Here is a 22,365-nt window from a genome sequence, read left to right as displayed (position 1 = left end):
GGGTTTCCCACGATTGATTGGTCAGTTCCCATGATTTATTGATCGTATCCCATAGATTTTAAGTTCATTCTCATAATTTATTGGTATTTTTCGATTGGATATCAATACAATTTTACCAAAAAATCCTAGGAAACGGCCAAAAAATCGTGGGAACGCACCAAAAAATATAGGAACCCGCTAAAAATTAATGGGAACCAATCTATTAACTGTGGGAAACCCTGTAAGTTGTAACGCTAAGTTTAATACTGTTTAATGTATTTAAAAATGTACACAACTTAAATTGACTCAAATTTTAAGCCTTAAATGTTATAAACTTTTCCCTTGGAATTTCCCTTTTAAAAGCGCAACATACAATTGATTGGCATTATCTTGCAATGGCCGTTAGCAATAAGCACCTATAAAGCCGCCCGAACAGAATGAGTGAACTATAACATCCATAATTCCTTTAAGCAATAATTTCCATCAATACTTAATGCGGCGCACTAACCAACGCTCCGTCTTCTGTTCATTGTTTCCTCCATTCCTGCACCGAGCTACCGAACGGTTTCCGTTCTTAGCTCAACGAAAAACAAAACCAAAAAAAAAAATACAGGCCTGTGCAATGACGGCAAAACTGGGTCGTTGCACAATACTACCGTCCGTTGCTGCTGCTGCCGGGATAATCCTCCGTCCTGAGGCGCACTGCCTGTTACGGGCCAGCCTGTTCCACTCGCTCGCTCTCTCTATCTCTCTCCCCTCTAAAGCGCACGATACGAGCGGAACGCGTGTGCGCGCGCTGCAAACACGTGCACCGTTCCCCGTTTCCCGCATCGAGAGCTGGATGGTCCCGCAGGATGGTGGGTGCCCCAGCGGCAACCTTCCGGTTTCACTACGAGCGCTTTTCCGGTAGACCTGCTTTCTTCGGGAATGCCTCTAAGGGGAGGAAACAAACGTGTCCTCCGTGTGCTCCCTGTGTACAGCGCGCAGTTGATAGACTCACCAAACTCGCTAACTTCCTGCTATCTTCTGTGCAACGCGTGTACTTGTGTGTGCGTGCAATTGGTAAGCTCTATCTCAATGTCAACGACGACTAGCTGGGCTGGACAACGCACACGCGTCCGTAAGTCTCCCGAGCGAGTCGTTGGGAGTGCATTTTCTCCTAGGCCGCTTCAAAAAAGAGAAACCTCTATTGCGTAACCGCTTTTGGTGCGTTGCCGTGGAGTTCCACTGAGCACATCGAAACTGGTGCGGGTGTTATATGCCTACGGTCATCAGCCATTAATTGACAGCCGGTGACACACAGTGTGTGTATGTGTGTTTTTGTACTTCACCCTCACCGTGAATGATTGCCTTCGCTGTGGGGTTTCACCAGCCCCCGGTGGTGGAGGGCTTTTGATACCTCGGTTTGGCTCGCTCGAAGGCCATTCAAAGATGTTCCCTGGGCACCGGGGAGAGAAGGGCGGTTTGCAATCCGATTAGCGACGCAAAACCACCGCTCTACCGGATGGTGAGAAGATGACCCTATTTATATAATGAATTTGGTCAGCTGTGTGTGTGTGTGTGTGTGTGTGTGTGGCTAGCTTAACCCGCTGGATGGAGGTTTTGGCGCGTCGTATTGAGTTAGCGTCAGGCTTTGTTAACACTAGCAAAGACAACTTCAGTAGGCGTTTGAAACGGTCTGAAATTCTCAACCGGAACAGCTAATCCAACTGGAGCAGCAAATCCAACTGGAGCAGCTGCTTTATAGCGCATCCTATAAAATATTGCTTTCAAATATGCAAGCCCATAATAAAAAAACATTTAATGGTTGCTAGCGATTCGAGCAACCGGCAAACGTAGCTCAAGAAATTTGCAAAAGATGCATCTCGTCTTCCGGTTCTCGTTCTCGGTGGATTTACTCGGGAGATAGTTTTTCCTTTTAATGTGCCTCCTGTTCGCTTGACTTCCTGAAGCTGCTCGCCTGCTCGGTGGTACAATATCGAAAGTAATGTCCACCTCCGACCATAAACCGAAATAAAAAAAGTATTTCACTGTGAGCGCCATGTGGGTGGGTGTGTCTGGCAATGGCGCCGTTTTGGTCTCGGTTTTTACTGCACAACCGCTTCCTCGCGGGCGTTATACGACTGTCAATGAGAGGAGGAAGCAGTTGCCAACCAAACTGTGCTATAAAATGAAACGAATGTCTTATGCCCACCTTATGTGCTATTAGAATCAGAAAATTCTTAAGTGACATTAGAATCAGCAAAACGTATGTTCTCCAACTACTCGTACACTTTCGTCATTTTCGAGCGGAAGAGTTGTGTTTTTCTGTTTGTTTGCTACTCTTGTTCCCCACTACCTCGTACATCATCACTCCGACGGGAAATTAACTCCCGAAAGCGTTTAAGTTGCGGCAAAAAAAAACAACCAGAAAGCGTTTGTTCCCGCTCTCCATCGTATCACTTAATGGTACCGTGCACTGTGCTTGAGTCCAATTAAGAAACTTTCATTTCTTTATATGCCAGGTGCAGGATCGAGCGTTCTTATCAAATACAGTTGCCCCACAGCGGGAGGCTGCTTTGCGGGAGCTGCTCAGCTGCTACCTTTTGGACTGCAGCGAGGATAATAATAACCAGCGAAGCGTTACACTAAAACCCCGCTCGCCAATATTTATGACGTGCCCGGTGGCCACATTACCCACATTGGCACAGGAGCCCACGCGTCATATGCGCTAATTTAGGAGCTTGCCAAAACATTCCACACACACACACAAGCATGCCGTACATCATGTGCGCGCTTGCCTTCACCACTAGCGATTTACACACATCCAAACCCCACCTCAATCGCTGGTCGGAGTGTTCTAGGATCGCATTAATTTAATTACTCATACAGCTCATACAGCTCCCGCTTACCTCAATCCAATCCAATCCCGTCTCCCCTCCCTGGATCAGTATGTTGACGACCTCGACCACCTCGGCGCTACTGTCAAACGAACGAGAGAGCTTCTCGAAATTGCTTTTGCCCCGAAACTTTTACGCCGCCAAAACACGGCAAAAGATCTGCTCCAAAAAGTTTCCTTTCGCGCTTCGTTTCCGCACTTTCTCGCTCACCGTGCGGACTTTTGGCACTACTTTATACGTACGTTCCCTTTGGCTCAGCTTGGGTCGTGTGAGGGTCTTTGTGCGGTGCGTGTGAGTGTGTACGTGCGTAGGAAGAAATACAATTTCGGAAAGGTAAAACTTTCTGCACGGTTCGTTTCCGGCGAACAGAAAGCGCTTAGCGCAAACCTAAAATAGCGCCATTGTGTGCTGTGAGCTTAATGTTTGTATTGTTTGTTTGTTTGTTTTTTTTTGGCTTTGCATTTTGAGTGATGATACTAGAAAAAGAAGCTGGAATCTATAAAGTACAACGAAAAATATTTTAAAAAGAATAGGCTGTTGACAATAGAACAATATTAGAATGAAGCGAACGATATAAAACGCAATAGTAGAAAAGCTTGAAGAAGATTTTCTAACTGCTTAGGATGAAATTAAAAACTGTGTTCCCAACAAACAGGGTGCACAATATCGAGATTTATTTCTCCTGACAAAAATAAAGAACAAAAATAATATATCGTCTCTCGCACACTACCAAAACGCTGAACATTAATTGTGAGATTCTGTTCTCCAATGCTTTTTTTTCCTCAACCTCGTTTCTTTTCTAAAGCTACACCAACACAAAGCAGTCCGACAATGCATAGAGTAGGATGAACGAGAAAGTAAAGCAAATGCACGCTCCTCTACGATTGGCCTCATTTTGGGCTTGATTTGCACAGAGAGGCAGGTGCGAGTGAGCCCGTGATATACCGTACCTGGGGGGCATTGCTTTTAATTCTCGTTTTAATGAGTTTCGAATCGCTTTCCACTGAGCGCTGATCCAATTGGAAACTGAAACTTTATACGGCATTGCAGGGCGTAGGCTTAATTTGAACTGGTTTTCGTTTTTTTCGTTTTTAATTTCAATATTTGTCGAAATAAATCATTTTTTTTCATTTAATTTTGAATTGATTGGAGTACAATTGAATTTTGAAATAATTTAGAGTTGATTTTTAGAAAAAACCTACAAGAACCATACATGAAATATACATGCGTTGGTCGAGTATAGGTATGGTACACTATAAATCATCGCCGTATGCAAAACAACGACCCGAGCTTTCGTTTTTTATGTCACACCTGAGCCCACCTGAAGGCGCACTGTAAACACAGCAAGACTGCGTGGGAAACGCATTCGTCGATGGCATTGTTGGCGAGAGCAGCAAGATGCATTGCATATGTGACGGTCATCATGCGGAAGCGTCGGTCGCTCGGTTGACACTGGTATTAGCACACGTGGTGTAGTGTACGGCTTAGGGGGGGAAAGCAACAAAAGCAAAAGCCGAATGCACACAGAAAAGCTAGCAAAAGTCAAACTGTTGTTTGATGTTTCGCTCCCGTGACCCTCGCACGCTTTTGATGGTCGTCACCGTATCAAGATTGATCAGTTTTTCTTTCCCCCACTCCCCAATTCGATGTCGTACATGTTTCAATCAAAATGGTCCGCCGCATCTTGTAGGCGCTTACAGTGCCGTCTCAACAGCTGAGCGTACTCGGGTGGTGTGTGTACCAGCAGCCAAGTGTTGTGAGCTGCAATTTTACAAATCGTAAATTGCTTTTCTGCGTACTGATAAAAAGCATTACCCAGAAGGAGGAAAAAAACACAATTTACTAGAGCGCTAGAAATGTTTCCATCCGTCGTAATGCGGTGAGGTTCAAATTTCTGGAAATAGGTCAAGTTGTGCGGGCGGTGTAGAAAACTTACTACCAAGCAGAATTTCGATGAGTGTGTACGGTGGAAGTGATTATGTTTAGTAGTGCTTCTTTCGCTAAAGTGTTGATTCCGAGAAGAGGATAAATCGAGGTGGCAAAAATACTGAAGGCAGGCGGGGGCAACATGATACGGTTCGAACAACAGAGGACAGATAAAGGTCATACCTGTGCTTGAACTGGCTCTAAAGGAAGCTCTGGTGTTGTGTCTTTCCGCGTTTGAAGTGATGTTGAGTCAATCGAATCAATGAATGGGTTTTATCACATCACCGTCTCTAGGCATTTTCCAGCTAAAAGAATGCTGTCAACTGAGGCAATAAGCGTTGGGATTTTAATTTCAGCTGCTGCGCTTGAAAGAACTTCACACGTGTTGTGCAATACACACCGTGGCAGTAAAATTCACATTTGAACAGTTTGGTGAGCTAGTTTTCCATGCGGTTTGCCGCACCGACTAAGATTAAACGTCGTTTTATCCATCATCGATGAAGATTTGAAGCCGCGAGAGAGCCGTTTTCGTGCTGGCAATGGAACGATAGACGCTAGCAAAACTGTCCTCGCAAAATCACCTCCCCCCCACTCCACCCACTGTGCAAACACATTTGAAGCATCGGTAATGTGGGAATGGCGAATTCTGAAAACCGCTGCGCGTGAATCGAGCGATGCTAAATAAATGACTAAGTAAATAAATAAATAAATGAACAAATAAATAAATAAATAAAATCTTCTAGAAGACACACACAAGCGCGCGCGCGCGTTCAAAAACCGTCGATTCAAACGTCGCACACAGTGGCACCCCTCCCCCACTCAAACGTTGGGCTTGGCAAGCTCGTCAAGCACAAGCCCCGGCAGCCATAAATCGCGCCGAGCCGTACCGGGGTGCTTGGTGTCATGTGTTGTGCAGCATGTTTGGCAGCAGCAGCAGCGAACGTGTGCGCTATGTGCAAAACCCCTATCTCATTTTTTTGGTTTTGCTCTTTCGTCACTTGAGCCATCCATCATCGGGATTGTGGGACGCTTACGCGATGCGGCGGGGTCTTAGGTCGTGCTGCGGATCATGCGGCGAAAATGGGTAAAATAATTTTTTTGAAGGTACGAAGAAGCAAACCAAAAAAAAAAGAAGAACAAGAGATAGAAATAAAATAACAATCAAGGCATGCGAGCGTTCCGTTTCGGAACAGGGAACGGTGTTTTGCGAGAATATGGTTGCCTGGCATGTGAAAAATGTTCTGTATATGCAGGGATTGTACACTTCCAACGATAGAACATGTTTACGCTTTTGGTGGTTTGAACTGGTGATGTGCTCTTTGGAGGGCACTCACGGCTCCGATCCGACTCCGGTTATTGTTACTCCGATTCTGACTCCGCCAAAATCGTAACCACTAGTTCCGCCCGGAGTTGGAGTCGTCCGGAGTAGTCTGGAGTCGGTGTCGTCCGGAGTCGTTTAGAGTCGTCCGGAGTCGTTCGGAGGCGTTTGGAATCAGAACGACTCAATGACTCCTAACGACTCCTAACGACTCTGAACGACTTTGAGTTGAGTCTTTTGAGAGTTGAGTTTAGTTTGAGCAATTTGAATATTTTATGTTATGTTAAAGTCGCATCACTAAATAAGAAATAATTTTTATCGCTTCTGCTTCTGAATGAAGATTTTAAGAGTGTTTTGAGTATTCGTCAAGCCTCCAGAAAGCTCGTTGGAGCAAAAGTTTTCACTCGTTCTGTCAAAAAGTGATGTTCAAAATTGGTCATAAAAAAATGCTATGAGACCACCTGGACTACATACACTTTAATTCTAGATTCCACCACCTGATCTCTTTAATGCACCTTGGGATAAATGTAAACAACACCGTGTTTTCGAGCAGGTACTCGAATCTAATTCTAGCTTTTAGGCTAAAATTTTCTAGACTGAAAATCGCAGGCTAGTTTTTTGTGTGGTATTGTATGGAGTGTTTACATGATTTCAGTCTCCAACTGTCAAACTCCATACAAAAAACTAACTAGATTCGTGAAGGCCCCCATTGATGGATTTTTCTTCCATTGCTCACTGGTAATCGTTACATACACATGTAAAAAGATTCCCCAACTACCCAAACTTCAGCATTAATACACGATAGATGACTTTTATAATAAAATAAATGCATTATCCATATTTTATTTTCGTTATAATACACGATATCTAAGATTTCGGCTCTTCAACTTGGATTATAAACTATATAATGATTCGACATACGACTCTGTCAACTAACACCTTGCTTTAGGACTTTTTTTCGGTCCCAAATAGAGTCGTATCTCGGGAGTCTCGTGTATTGGTTTCTGTAATAATAAATATTGCATAAAATCGCATAATTGATGATACTCAGAAAAAAAAGGTTGAAGACCCCTGCCTTCACCAAGAACCCAGGCAGAACGTGTCGAATGAAATTGAAATCTGTCTCATCGGTTCTCGAGGGCTAAATTCAATTTTCTCTTCACCAACGGCCAACAGCAAAATTGAAGCTATGTTTGAAGAGGAGGGGAGAACGAAGAAGAAGAACCAGCGGAAAGGTGAGGAAGAAATGTTTTGGCAAAATTCCTTACCGGCCAGTTGTACCATGGCTCCTCCCTGCCCTGATTGGATCGGCAGATTATTTTTATGATTGCGCCGTGCGATGACGGCCGTGTGTGATGAAGGTGGAGAAGGTGTCGCCGTGCGTGTCATCCGCTAATCATTCGCGTGAATTCTGCGCAAAATACCTCCCGGGTCATCTTGGTTTTTTTTTCGCCCCCACCCACCCCTCCTACTATTTCTATTTCTTCTAATTCCGATCGAGCAGTGTTTCCTGCTCCTCTCCTTTGGCACGAGTATGTCTATTTTGAAAACTTGGAAACAGGTGAGGGTCACGTTTCATGAACCTCGCGGATAGCAAATAGCGCGAGCAAAAATCACCAACCACCACCACTCCCACCCCCGTTGGGCCGTTGGAAGGGGGGGAAAACTTCAGCTCATTCACTCGCTCTCTCTCTCTCTCGCTCGAGGCCGACGGTTGTTTTCTTCTTCTTTCGGCATCGCAAGATCTCGCATCGTTATGTTCTAATTTTTCGCGGTCACTAGCAAATCGCACCGTTTGGCCGATCGCAAACGGTAATAGATCGTTCGCGGCATCGCAGTGGGCAGGATCGACCGTGTGGAGTTTCGTTTTTGCTTTCGGCGTCGTCGCGTACGCGTCTTTCCGTCTCAATGGAGGTGATCGTAGTGGCTGCGGATTGGCAACGATCGTGTTAAACATGTCGTTTTGGGGCGTGCTACTGGAACTGGATGCAGCAGGGTCCTGTCTTTCCAAAAGTGTACAAGTGACTTCGTTCCCCCTACGTCGGGAGTGAGGAATGTTTGACAAGTGTAGAAACAGGTGAACAGTTTTATTAAATCAAATGAAAAAAGAGAAACTTTGCTTGAGAAGTGTGTTTGAGTGATTTATATATTTTATTTAAAAAATGATAAAAAAGCAAAACACACATGTTTGAACGTTCATCGGTGTAAACGTTAACCCATCAATTATCTGTAGCTGTCGTATTTTTGTTTCCCTCCAGCGTGTGTGTCCCAGCTCATCTGTGACGCGAAAGTTACCCACAACAAGCTTGTACTACTTCTACTACTACCCGTTATATGTACTTAGTGTGTGCGTGTGATTAAAGAAGGCTCAGAATCATTTTGTTGTCCGTGTAAAAGCGTGTGGGTAAGTGTGTGAGTGTGTGTGTGTGAGAGTGTTGTGTGAAATAGTCGCAAGGTGGGTGTGAAGAGTGCCGTAAGCAATATGGCGGAGGATCGCAACAAAACTGCCAGCGGCGATCCCGAGAAGGGCGCCAGCAAGCAGGCGAGCCCGGCCGTGCAGCAGAAGAACGCGGGCAGCAAGGGCGCGTCGCCGAACAAGACGGCCGGAAAAGGTAATGGAAGTGTAGTGTTGGTGATGTTGCGGTGAAAAATAATACTTTTGGGCTAATTTTATAATATTTTTCTGTACTAAACTTACTACCAACTAAATGACACCTTCTTCATTGCGATGAAACAGAGAATATTTGTTCCTCATAAAATGGCTAGAAAATACATTCGTGTGCAAAATACGTCTGTGACAATTGTGATTAAACTTTAATGCGAGAAACCATTGCTAAACCAATTGGCTCTTCCTTTTGGGTTGGTAAAAAACAATATTATGATAGCTTGTAATAACTTCCGGGCGTTTAATCCGTTGGGTGACACCGTCCAATCTTCTGAAGCCGAAGCTCCTGTCCCGACATTTCCCAGCTAAAGGGTGTGAAAGCAAAGAGCTATTAAACAACCATCACCGTGCACCATCGTGAAAGCCAAGAGAGATGGACGGCGTGGTGTGGCTTTAAATAATTCATATCGACCATATTCAACACACTTATCGGCGGTATGCATCTGTACCGATCGGAAACCGCCACTGGCCACTGTGCACTTGTGCTGCGGTTTCATCTACCATTCTATCGCGCACCTGATATCAATGACAGCCCCCAGTTAGTGTTTCCCCCGTTTTTCCCATTTGTAGCAACAGCAGCCCTGTTGACAAAACCCGGCTGCAATTCGACGAACCGGAAAATTAACACCAAGATTGGACACGGTGCGAACGGTGGAGAAAATTGTGAAAAGGAAAACCTTTTCCCCGGAAGCTGTCTTACAAACGGGCCAACCAGCGTGTTGGAAGGAGGCGAACCGCGCTCATGCTGACATGATGCTGTGAAGTAATGGAGCCGCATTCGCTTGAGGGCATTGATTTGCCTTCCCTGTATTGGCACGATCGGAAATCAGGGATGCGGGCCATTCGGGGGAGGATGGCTTTTGTGGCTGTTCCGATCGGGGGTTTCCTAGAAAGGCAAAATGATTGGCCGTTTGCGTGCGGGCGGGCTGTGCTTGGGGACGGAAATGTCGTGTAGCCCTGTTAGTGCGGTACCGTTGTAATCGTAAAGTAAGCTTGAAACAAAAGCACGAGACCTGCTCAAACACTTTCGCCTGGCGAGCTAAACTTTCTGCCGAACTCATTATTCACAAACGGATGAATGTTACAAGAGCTTTGAGCTGTTTTATGGCAGAAGTTGGATAGAATTGTGTGGTTTTTGATTATTTGTTTCAATATACGAATTACGATTCCTTTGAATCTGTTACATTTGGAACTAACCTTAACTTAAGGTTCAATAATGCTCCATGAAATCACAATTATTTATTGGTTTAAATGAGATTCGATCCAGCGATTTCCTGTGTGCAAAGTGATGACTCTATCCGCTCGTCTATAAAGCTCCACCACCTAATGTGGCGTTAAAACCTGTTCTGCTTCACAGGCAAATAGAGTTCAACCCGTACCATCCCGTACCTGTCAACTACCGATCGAGTAACAATTTCCGGCGAATGGTTCGTTGTTATACGACGAAAAGTCCTTTTGCAACGGAGAGAAGCAACAACAAAAAACTGAATCCTCATTGTGTTTGAAATGGTTGAAAGTGACACCACTCGGAATCAAACCTTTTTATTCTCTCCATGCTGCTTCATTCTCAATTGTCACCAGCAGCATCTAAACATCAAACGGAAATCGATGCTTCGAACGGTTGCGCCCAAAATAATTGTACACCGAAGCACCGAAAGGTTAAACCACTCTCCACCACTACCACTACCCCGAACACATTCCACTGTAAAGGTGTAAGGTTGGTTGGTTGGTTGGTTTGGCACGCGTCTTTCATCGGCTGTGCGCGCGGTGAAGAGTTTCGGAATTGAGAGCACTTTCCAGCACCTCCAGGCATGCTTTAGCGACGATCGAATTACAGCAAAACCTTTCCATTTCCCGGGGTAGTGAAAGTGTTTTTCCGAGCTGGCTGATCCGCTGGCTAAAGAAGGCGGCCAAACACTGTGCCTCCGTGTACGTGACGCGCTTGAGACATGCAAATGTTGCCCCGGCGTCGGTCAATTTGGATGTGCCCTGTCGTCTGCCGTATCGCTTCCGCGCTGTCTTTTTCTCATTCCGGCCCCATCTCCACACTGCAACACATCGTTTCTCACGTCGAATGTTTGATTTCCTTGTCGCCCTCCCACTCCCACTCGAATGGACTCACATTACACCCAGCTCTTTGGTTGGGTCGGTTTTCCGGCATGGGTAGAAAGAGTATATTGAGTTCAGGATTTGCTCGCTTCTTTTTGTTATTTTTGCCTCTCGCTTGCCTCTCCCGGAGGGTGTGGGATGGCCAATGTAAACACAAATAATTGAATAAATCTCGTCCCCACGGTCGTGGTGGTACGGTTGTTGTTTGGACATGTTTGGCCGCTCTCCGGCCCCTGCCCTTGGCCCCAGGAGGCATAGTTTTGATTGCGTCAGCCACTCTATAAATAGAGTCCTTTTTTTCAAATGGCCAGCTACGTAAGTAAACAAACGCCCAACGCATCACACCGTGTCGTGCACTGCATGTGCCTTTATTACTAGCCTGCCTCAATACAAATGGCCGTTTTGCGCTACAAACCCGTTTCACGCGCAGGCAGCGGAGGGAGAAAACCCATTTTGCTCGCAGTGATTTTCTTCGTCCGGCACGGTCATTAAAAAATCATTAATTCTCTCATCGCCCGCCCAGAATCGAGAAGCAGATTGTACGGGCGAGCCTACTTACCGAAACCGGTTGCTGCTCTGGTGCTGGTTAATTAACAGTGGCAGCCGTGGTTTGCTAAACATCTCCACTAAGCCATCATCAATTTTCATAACCATTTGGCAGGGATGTATTTTTTCTCTCTCTTTCCAAATTGGCTCTAATTGTACTTTCGAGTCAGTGTGGGAAACCAATAGAGAGTCTGTAAAATGTGAAAGCTTAAAATTCCCGTAGGAAACGGTGATGCTTGCTCCTCTCGAAAAGCACATCGTTTCTAATGCTGTGTGGTTCGAGGCCGAACTATCGACAATCATCATTCGGAATTGGCAGATCGCATCGAGTTACACGTCATGCCCGTAGCAACATATCGATGATAATCCCACTCACGAAACGTGTGCGAACTGTTCAAATATTTACCACCGGGTTTTCCCCCATTCTAAAGAGCCACATACACGAAAGGCAAACCCTCTAAGCTGCAAACAGTCGCTTGGTTTCCCATACGCTTGGTTTCTTCGTTGGGGCTTTGTTAGCAATGGTTGCAAACTTCGCACCACCACCATCACCTCAACGATACTCAATTTTAATGTAATTTTCTTCCAATTAGAATTTCAAGCAGATCAAATGTGGTAAGAATTGTCGAAAAGTAGAACGTGGGAAAATATGTTCCCAGTCTCTTGAGAATGGATGCTTCACTTCTGCTTGCCTTTCGTTCGTCGAGTGATGTTCACTGTACGACCGTAAAGTCGTAAAGTTCCCAGCCCAAGGGCCTAAGCGTCCTGAAGTGGTGGTGGTACAATGAGTGGCAATGCCAGCTGTTGTCAATTAATGCCCCAACAGTGAAATACCTGTCAGGGTGGATGTAATATTTTAATGACTCCGTTGTTGTTCTCATGCATCATGTCGTTGTAATTTTTAATTTATGACAGCAATACCTGCCAAAAGCAAGTCCTTGCCAAGTTATCGCCTTGATTCTTCTATCGACAACAGTGCCAAGCCGCTCTAAGTGCTATTGTTGGAAGAAGTTACATTATGTTGGACATACAAGACATGTTTTACAACAGTGAATATGAAATATGTTCAAATGAGCCAAATGATCAAATTACTAAGTTAAATATGTAATGCAAAAAGTAAACCTTTAGGCTCACATAATCAAGCTTCTGTTAGGCAGAGAAAATGTTATTATTTTGGTTTTGGTTTGTTTTTTTTTTTTAAACTTAGATAAATTTCGCTCCCTTTGCGCAACACAGCGTGCGGGAGGTTTGGCAAACCGTTTTGGCCGTTCTTCATAGCTGGGCAGCTTCCAAACATCTGTACCGATGTTCACTCTGCTGTGACGAAACGCGACAAACAGTCGCTGCTTCGAACTCGCCCGGACGCTAGGGTTCGACCGGCAGGCGAGTTCTGCAAGCCAAGGGAAACACATTTAAGCCATTACTGTGAATGTGATGAGATTGCATAACAAAAGGCGCAGCGCGCTACTTCATGGAGGAGAATAAATGCGTGTTTTTTTTTGCTCGTTGTAGCACTTTCTTCCCGACAGCTTGAGTCGAAAACCCCATCTTGGCGCACGCAAAACGTGAACACACTTTTGCCGAGACACTTTCTCATTATCTCTGGGTACAAGAAGACGAATGAATTTTCCTTGGAACCATTTCGTTTTTTTTTTGCTACAGCAAACATCTTATTTGTTCTGGGCGTTTTGTATCAGGTGCAGCTGAAAGAACTATCTTCATTATTCTTGAGCTGGTTCTTTTGTCCATGGGTTTTTTTTAACTTTTTTTCTATTCTTTGCGTTTTCGTCCTGTTCTGCACTTCAGAATGCATAATGCATAATGCTTTATTATCACTTTTATGCGCGAGCACACCCGGGCCCTGTAGTGCGCTCTTGCTGTGTAAGACGTTGGACGTCTTGATATTCGAGGCCGGTAAGAGATTGGAATTTTATTTGGTATCTTGTGCCTGTGGGAGATGAAATAAGTAAAACTTGTTTATTTTTCCGTGCTCTTTAGGATGAGCGGAAAACATCGTTAAGCCATACTCAAACACGGTTTTTCTAATTCCTATAAATCACCAATCTGGCAAAAACCAATCCAATCTTGGATCACTACCGGTAATCCAATTTATTAACCATTTTGTATGGAACGTTTTTGGTGCTGCTTCTTATCTGTCCTCTATTACTTGTAAAACGAAGTATTCAATTATTTATGAGCGGTACCTTTAAATCTCAGATAACGCACAGACACACACACAGGGGAACTTGAAAAGGGCAGGGGATTGGGAAGCGTGATTTGGGACATTGGGTGTAAAAAATTAAACAATTCTATATTTCATACCGTTCGCTGGGAAGGCGGGACCTTTTGCGGAAATCCACCACCACCTTTTTCGATTTCAGCGCTTGGCATCCAAACATTATTTTCAAACAGCTTGGCAACATTGGCGAAAATCATGCGGGACCTTCGTGCGCCCCCCGCCCAACAAACCTGTCTACTGTTAGCAACTTTTTCACCAAAAAGCACGGTACGAGGATTCCAGCGCCAACCCGGTCCAATTTTTGATACTCTGTGCGCTTGCGAAAATTTTGTACATTTTTGTCGGCCAGATGGTAGAGCCGCCGCGTAGCAGCGCACGGATATTTGGTGGCGCTTCGGAATTTATGAATGTCAGTAAAAATGGATATTTACTGCCTTAAAGCTTCCCGGACCCGGTCGCTTACCAAAATCGCGTGGCAACTATATGTTGTGTGCTCTCTCTCTCTGAGCATCAGGGCTTTTCTTTTTGAATTTTACTGTGTGTTGGGAAAGCGTTTTGACTGCGTTGTTTTCAGCGGCGGTCGTTGCTTTCCGCATGGAACAGAAGGCTATTTTTGTTTCGTGCCTTTTTCATTGCGTCCCTAGGTTCAATGCTCCTCGCCGTGGACAAAATGAAGCACAAAGCGAAGCCGCTGTGATCGGCTGATACGGTGCCGGAGTGCGGAGTGCTTAACGTTCGGCAAACAGTCTAATGTTTGCGCAAAAGCTCGCAGTGAATGTTCCGGTCCTCATACCTGGACGGATATTCATTATTGGTGCAATTATGAGGCTTTTTGACTGAAATGACTGGTAAATATTTTTCGAACGCTTACGCAGCGAGCTTTTGCAAATAAAATTGGCACTTTTTACAATGCTGAATACAATTACTTCAGGTTGTTCGTTTCCCTGTAATATGCATTAGTATGAATAGTATAGTATGTTTTAATAACATTTTTTTCAACCAAAAATACATTTTACATCTAATTATAGTTCTTTATGTTTCCGCGAGCCAAAAGTTTCGATGCAGGAATGACAGCCGACTGTTATTAACATTGATTTTTTTTTCTGGCACAATCGCATCATCCTACCATCATCAGCACAAGTTATGATAGTTTTCTTTCGACAAAGCACTAACCTCACTCCTCGGATCTGTTGCCTCGGCTGCACGTACTCCCAGTATACAAAACGAAAAATTTACTACCACTACCGGCAATCGGCATCGCCTTGCGGTGCGTTTTGCTTTTTCATTTCTGCACGCTGAATTATACATGAAAGCCGACCCGACCCCCGACCCGGCAAAAGCGTCCCGGAATCCTTAAGGTCCCGCTTTTGCGCTCGAATCCCTCCCCGTAAGCCGAAACATCCGGACCATCCCGATGAAGGAGGCGGATAAAGAACCCCTTAAGGAAGTCAGCGTGTCGTCGGCCGTCCCGGGGTCCTTTCGCTTGCAAAAACCCATCATTAACCGTCGCTCCTTGCCAGCCCAACCTTGCCCAACCCCTCCCCGGGGGTTGGAGAGAAGCAGGTCGCAGCGCTTCAGTGTAAAGGAGCGAGTGCTTTCTCCACTTTGGGACATTTTTGCCCAATTGAATATTTTATGCTGCTTTTGACACTTTTCTGAAGTTGCACACAATTTTTCCCAGTCGTTGGCTTTCGTTTGCTGCTGCTGCCGTCTTCCCCTTCAGCTTCCGGGCGAGGCGCACTTGTGAAGCAAAGCGGCACGAGAAAAAAGGATAAGCCACGCTGAGAATGAACAAAGGAACAAATAAGGAAAAAATAATGTTTCGTTAAAGCTGGCCGTGGAAGCATTTCCTGCCGCGTTGCGTGCGCTAGTGACAACGTGACGGCGCCGTACGAACGCTATTTACATCATTAAATTGACTTCATACTAAGCGAAAAGTTGTTTGTATAGCTTTGTTTCATGCGTAGGAAGAAGGATGTGCTAAATGTGAAATGCTCTTCAAAGTCAAGCAGCGTTGGGCAACCCTTGGAAAGCGTTGTCTTGGAGTTAGCGTTCCCAATTTAGTTAATTGCATCAGTAAATACTTAAAATTAAACACACGTTTTTGAAGGGTTTTTTTTCATTTAAGAACCACCAAAAATGACTCTACCACAAAGATTATATGTTTAACTTGTTTTAATGTTTGTCTATGCTCATGTTTATGATCATTTTCGTACATTTCAAAAGTGTTGTAAAGACTTACTTTTATTACAATTAATATACGATTAAAATACATAGTGATTTTATGTGTTATTATGTTGTCAATTGATGATATTTTATTTTATTTTATCTTATTTGCTACAAGTTACGATCCAAATTGCTCAATATCACGAATAAACACTAACGGATAAATAATTATAATTACCCAAAGTTGGTGTAACAATACATTATACAACAATGCTTCAACCTATCCCACCAAAACCTCCTGCAAATAAAGTATATGGAGAATAAATGGGAACTAAACCCAATCCTTTCACCCCTTTTTGCTAGCGGTAAATTTGGCTTCGTCCTAAGTAGAGACGTCGTACCCCCTGTTTGCCCACCGACACCTCCAGCAAGCGTCAGACGGCGCAAAGCAAAGAGGTTTCGTAACCGCAACCAAACATTTGTCCCGACTCGTTTCGCAACCAAACGCAACGCGAAAGGGAGGGAACATGCTACCGAATGGAAAACGTTCGCGGCCAGGAGAGCGTATGATTATCATCATCATCATCACCAGCATGGACCATCATCGGTGCAGGAAGTTGGCCAGCACCATGATAATGTTGCTGCTGCTGCCCATGATCAAAGGTCGCTCCGCTTTATTGACGGGCTCGCCTTACCGCTCCGTGTTGTTCCCCCTGCAGCAGCAGCAGCGGCAGCAGAGATCGTAATCGTGCGGTCTTCTGTTTTCGGTCAGAGGTCAGGGAACGCTTGCCCGAAGGTTGGAGATGAAAGTCCACATCCGGCGACACAATATTGCGGTCCCCCGGTTTGGTTGGGGATTTATTTTAATGAGCGTGTACTTTTGGGGGTTTTGTCCGGGACCGGCCGATTTGCGACCGAGCGAACACTGGCACCCGGAATCGTCTGCGAAAGTTTCATTAGTTTTTAGTAAATTATGCATGCACCAGAGTGTGTGTGTGTGTGTGTGTCGGGTGTGGTACAGCCAAGCTTAATGTGATTATTTTTCTCATTTCAATTCTAATTACAGGTAAGGATGGAATATTCCCCAATCCCACTGGCTGTACATTGGTGAGGGATGCAGATTGTGCTGTTGGCGACATCCGTTGGGTGACTATAACTCTAATCTCTAAATAAAAAATCTAACTGTCAAATGGACTGCTGATTTTTACCGTCCGCTTACTCCGCAAGGATATCCTTCACATTGCGCGTATCACTATTTCTTATCAAGGGCTGGATCATAGCTTTTCAAATCCGCTTTACATCTTTCCGCAGTGTGAACCCTTGCCCTTGATATGGCTCGAAAATTCCCGATCCGATCAGCGCACGGTTCAAGTCAAAACCCAATGATTGGACACTGATTTGTGTAGGCGCGCCCGGCTGGCACGGGCTCTGCTTGCAAAAGCCGCTGCTGCGTGCTTTCCATTACAGGCCAATCCGATTGCAGAAGGGCTTACACGTGCTGATCCTTTTCGCACATCCTTGCCCATACTCCCCACCCACACACACACACTCACACACGGCCATAAGTTACAGTTTGCTAGTGAAACTTATCGTCTCGTTCGTAATGGCGCCTGGGTCGCGCATTTGTCATGCATACGGGACGTGACAACTTTGTCTTCCGGTCGAATCCTCAGCATCGCGCCCTTCCCCCTCCTAGGAGGCCCTGGCAGTGGCGGATGCTTTGTTTCGCATAATGTAGGAAACCCAAACCAGGGGTGACGGTTTAGCGCCTGTGTCGGGTTGGAGTGCTGATTCGTGCCATTCCGGTAATCCTTAACTGGGACCGCCTCGCACGGAATTAAGACGACTGTAGGCCCGCTCCAACATCTGTAAAGTGTTACCTACCTTCCCTTCTCCCCATTCTTCATGCCTCCTTCCAATCGGTAAGCGCGGAACGCCACACTCAATTTTAATTTACACTGCTTCACGCTTCCGCTCGAACGCAAACGCATCCAAACGCGCCGGGCGCCTAAGCTAAGCAGACCGGGCGTTACGGAACATTTGCGGCTTGTTTGGCTGCTGCCGGCTCGCACTGTTTGCTGTCAAGTGTTCCGTACACATCCGCCGAATGTAGCTGAAACCGGATGTTTAACTGCTACACACATGCGAGAGTACGAAATCGTAGCTGCTTGATCTGGCAGCGTGTGCTTCCTTACATCGCGGAGAGCCTTGTACGGAAGTGTGCTTAAACTTTCGTTCCGGCTAGCAAAGTTGGATTTATTGTTCAAATAGATGTTGTTGAAACAGTTCTTTTTTACATTGGACTTGCTTCATACTCTGAATTACTGTTTAGAATTGTTGGTCATAGAATAATAAACTTTTAAAACGATTTTTCTATCTTTTTTGTGCAACGCAAAGGTTTTCAAGCTAATTGTGATAATTGTGTGGATCACAGCTTGCTCACAATATTTTTCTATTGCAGTGGGAAAATGATTGTTTTAACTATTCAATCAGGTTTAGGTAGAACTATAACAAATGGAAATGCTATCGTCTATATCAATTTCAAAGTACTAAATTAAATTATAAACTATCAAAACAATTTCCTTTTAACAATATGGGTCTAGTGTCTGAATCAATCTACATCAGAATATGAATCAGAAGATAATCAGAACATTATTTTTCACATGGCAACAATAAAATTGACAATCTCTGCATTTATTGGCATCCCTTTGAAATAATGATGGGGTAAAGCTGGCAATGGTTCGCAGCCAACTCCGTTTCGAGTTCGATAATTTTGGAACCGACCCCGGAAGGTAGGTCCGCTCAGCATTATCCGTAGTCGTTCAGAATTGTCTGAAGCCGTCCAGAGTCGCTTGGAATCGACCGGAGTCACCTGGAGTCATCCAGAGTCATCCGGAGTCTTTCGGAGGCGTCGGCCGGCGACTCCAGGTGACTCCGAGTTACTCCGGGTGACTTCGACTGCGAGCAAGTCCAATTTTGGACGATTCTGGACAACTCTGGATGATTTCGGACGACTCTGGACGTCTCTCGACGACTCTGGATGACTCCGGACGACTCCGAATCCGGGCGGAACTAGTGGTTCCAATTTTGCTGGAGTCAGAATTGAACCAATAAATGGACTGGAGTCGGATACTTTGAAAAACAATACAAATGATCCACAAAATCTGGGTAACGCCAAAGAAATCGTGGGACAAGACCATAAAAATACAAGAAGCTTCCAAAAATGTATCGAGAATAACAAAAAAACATTCTGGAAAACAATGTCAAAAGATTGAACTAAGATTTTTTTACAGTTATTCAAAAAACAAAGCATGTACAAACTCTTATTGTGTTGGGAATATGTTAATTAATTTTATAAAATAATCTTATGATACTTGTGAGTTTTTTGGGTCGTCATTAAAAGACAATGTGAATTGTCTATTTATTTACAAAAATCCTTGTACAATGCGAAAAGATTTACAAACTCTTTCCAACTGGCCTTTGTTAGCTCCCTTCCTTTGCAATAATTAATTTAATCAAGCTCAGTATCAACTGAATTCTATTTCCCACGGCCCATGGCCCTGTGCCCATGTCGATAATCTTCAACGGTCGCTTTGAACGGTTTGCATATTTTATACATTTGTCTCACCCTTCGCCACTCAAACTTTCACAAATCGGCCGCCTGTGTGATCCTTCTGGCTGGGACCGTAGAATATGTACATATTGATAAAAAGCACGAACGAGCTTTGTTTTATACATGTTTCACTTGGGGAGGGTTTTACTTTTTACTTCCTTGTTGGCATTATGATAAAATATTCACGAGCTGTCCAGGCACACCGAAAAAAGGGGTTTGATTTAACAGATAAATTCGTACACCTTACCCTAGCGAGAAAGAAGCTTTGCAGAGCTTTAATCTTGTTCAAAAAGGCACTATCGTTGCAGATAAAATTACACTTTCGTCTTTTTATGCTCGTTGCAATTTGTTGCTACTTATCCATTTGCCTTACCTCGGTCTAATACTCCAAACAATATAAGCGATGCTTTGCTGGCGGGTTAAAATAAAACCGAGAAACGAGAAATACTGGCCATGAAATAGCATTATGCTCGTTGTGTGCGATAAAAGGGTAATATATGATAAGGATATTATTTTGCAATGGGCCAAGCGCCGCCGGTGTACCAAACACGTAACTTATTGCTTTCGGAGATTGCTTGTGCGGGAAGACTGTCGTTTTTTTCATGAAAGAATTTTTTCCAATTTTTGTTTTTCGCTTTCTTCATCATCCGCGTCCTCCAACATAGTTAGACGGATTTGATATATTGGTGAAATTGCTCCCCAAGGCTTTCGTGGGAGCTATGAATATTTCGACCCACGCGAGTCTAGCGCAAGATAAAACCAGGTAGCTTTGCACGAACAAAACAGACATGCTTCAATGTTTGACAAAATAAAAAAGAATAACAAAGGCGGGGAAAAAACTGCTGGAAAACTTCACCACAAGGTGGCCTCTATCCTATTGGAATTGAGCGTACCGAATCGGTCGGTAACGCTCACCTTTGAGTGGTTGGCGTCTATTCGTAGCAAGCTGGTTGGCTTCCATGTCCCAATGGAAAGCACGAAAGTTCAGTGTCCTTGGAGCGGTTGAATGTTTCTGCACAGAACCGAAAAGCTCAACCACTCGCCAACAACTCCTCCCGGGCTTTCGAGGCGCTCGATCTCGAAAGTATTCTGGTAGTTCCTCCGGTTTGAATTTATTTGCATTCAGTTACGCCTAGTGCGTTATTTTTACACCCACGCTAGAATGCCCCCCGGGGGGGTAGTGGCGAGCCACCGGAAAGTTGTGCTGAAGTGTATTGACTTTTTCTCTTCCTCACTGCTGTGGGCCAAACTCAGCGGGAAATGGACTGGACGACGTTGTTCGACTCTCGAGCACAGCACCGCACCGGGTTCAGATGACGATGATGATGATGATGAGGGCAATGATGGCGATGAAAGTGAATGATTGTGGAAACTATTTCACTTAAATCAAGCCAAGTCTTTCACGGGTAGCTTGTAAAATTTCTGTAGCACTTTTATTTTGTTTTTTGTTTCAACTTTCTTTGTCACCGGTAAGCGTTTGGAACAATGTGGTCCAGGAAGAGTTTTGAATTAAATAATCCACTCCTTGCTATCATGCTGGGTTGGGTTTTTTTGTGCTCGTGAACATTCATAGCAAACTTTAGCCGGGAAACGAGTTTTAGCTACAACCAAAACTATACTTGAAAAACTTCTTCCGGTAGCAAAAAAAAACATCTTTCTTTTGCTTCTACCGTTAAAGCGACGGCAATGAATCATTTTTCTTCCCTTTTTATTCGGCTTTTTACATCGGAATCGGTTCTTCTTGCGGCCCACCCGGCCAACTGCTGTTCTAATTGGCAATGGCAACGATCGAAGCCAATGTAGGCCGATTTAATCTGCGAAAGCAGCTGCACAGCTGGCGAGCATTTGCGATGGCAGTTGGGTGCCTTCAGCAGGCAGCAGGCAGCAGTGATGCAGATAATGGAGATTATGCGCGTCGCGTTGCGGCAAGCTAAATTGCCAAGCCGGAGAAAGATATTGCCAATTGATATTCGCTCGGGTAGGGGTGGGTGATTTGAAATAAAGTCGTGAAAGTTAATACTGCTGCGCTGTGGCTGTGTTTCTCCCGGCTGCGCTCTGGTGTAGAGTAAGGTGCGTATGCCCGCTGAGGGTGGCTGGGAAACACGGGGCCCGATTATTTACAGAAGTGAAGATAAGCGAAGATTTTCCGCTCGAAGCTCCTCAATGTCAATTATTATGCCGGCAGTGGGATCGAGTAGAAGCGGTAAGATGCTCGCTGGTGTTTTTTTTGTGAATTGTGCAGACGGGTGTGTAAATCTAATTTAATTCGTTTTTGATAAGTGTTGATCGAAAAAGATGGGCCCAGTTGATGGCTTGATAGTGCCTGTTAAATATGTATATTTTGTTATCACTCATTGTCGTTTTAATTTATAAAAAAGAACATTTAGAGATAAAAATAGCTTTACTGTGTAGTACTTACAATTATTGTTTATTTTGAACGATTAAATGTTATTTCTATATGAAAAATCCAAACCACTTTTTACGTCATTTTCGTTTCCAAAGTGCTCGTGAAAGGCATCGAACCAACCATTTTTTATTACTATTCGTCCCTAGGCAATGGAGACGCCTGGTAGTTCATCTCAAGAGCGAAGTTGGAACTACACCATCGTGGCAAGTGAGAATTCACGGTGCTTGCTGTGTGTGATGTAACCACTCAGGCAGAAACATTACCCAACAAACCATCATGAGGGTCACCAAATATTTATGATCATTTTCACTTTTAACGTTAACAGCTGCAATAGCAACAGCAACTAAGTCAGCCAAATCCAACCTCCAGCATTGACAATAAATATTTCGTTGCTTATTTTCAACCTTCTTTTTTCCGTCTCAATCCAAACATACAAACAACAAGCATCGTATTGTTTCCGCTTATTGATTCCGGTTTGTGTCAAACCTGGCAAACCTTGAACGAACTTTTTTTATGCC

General features: G+C 44.4%; 1 protein-coding gene across 10 annotated transcripts in view; it reads left to right on the top strand.

The window, feature by feature from the left end:
* The window catches only part of LOC120904394 (solute carrier family 12 member 4), a 152,348-nt gene that overhangs the window by 65,636 nt on the left and 64,347 nt on the right, over positions 1-22,365 (top strand). For 3 of the 10 annotated variants that reach the window (XM_040314336.1, XM_040314339.1, XM_040314340.1), the window contains exon 2: positions 8,361-8,714. The exons of 4 other annotated variants lie outside the window; for them this stretch is intronic. In XM_040314336.1, the coding sequence (XP_040170270.1) occupies positions 8,585-8,714 (130 nt within the window). In that variant the 5' untranslated portion in view covers positions 8,361-8,584. Of the gene's footprint in view, positions 1-7,911; positions 8,180-8,335; positions 8,715-22,365 lie in introns of those variants that run through there. 3 more of the 10 variants (XM_040314335.1, XM_040314337.1, XM_040314341.1) reach the window with 3 other exon arrangements.

This window comes from Anopheles arabiensis, chromosome 3, assembly GCF_016920715.1.
Source record: "Anopheles arabiensis isolate DONGOLA chromosome 3, AaraD3, whole genome shotgun sequence".
NCBI lineage: Eukaryota > Metazoa > Arthropoda > Insecta > Diptera > Culicidae > Anopheles > Anopheles arabiensis.
The sequence above is the reverse complement of the archived record's forward strand: the minus strand, read 5'-3'. Positions and strand labels throughout refer to the sequence as shown.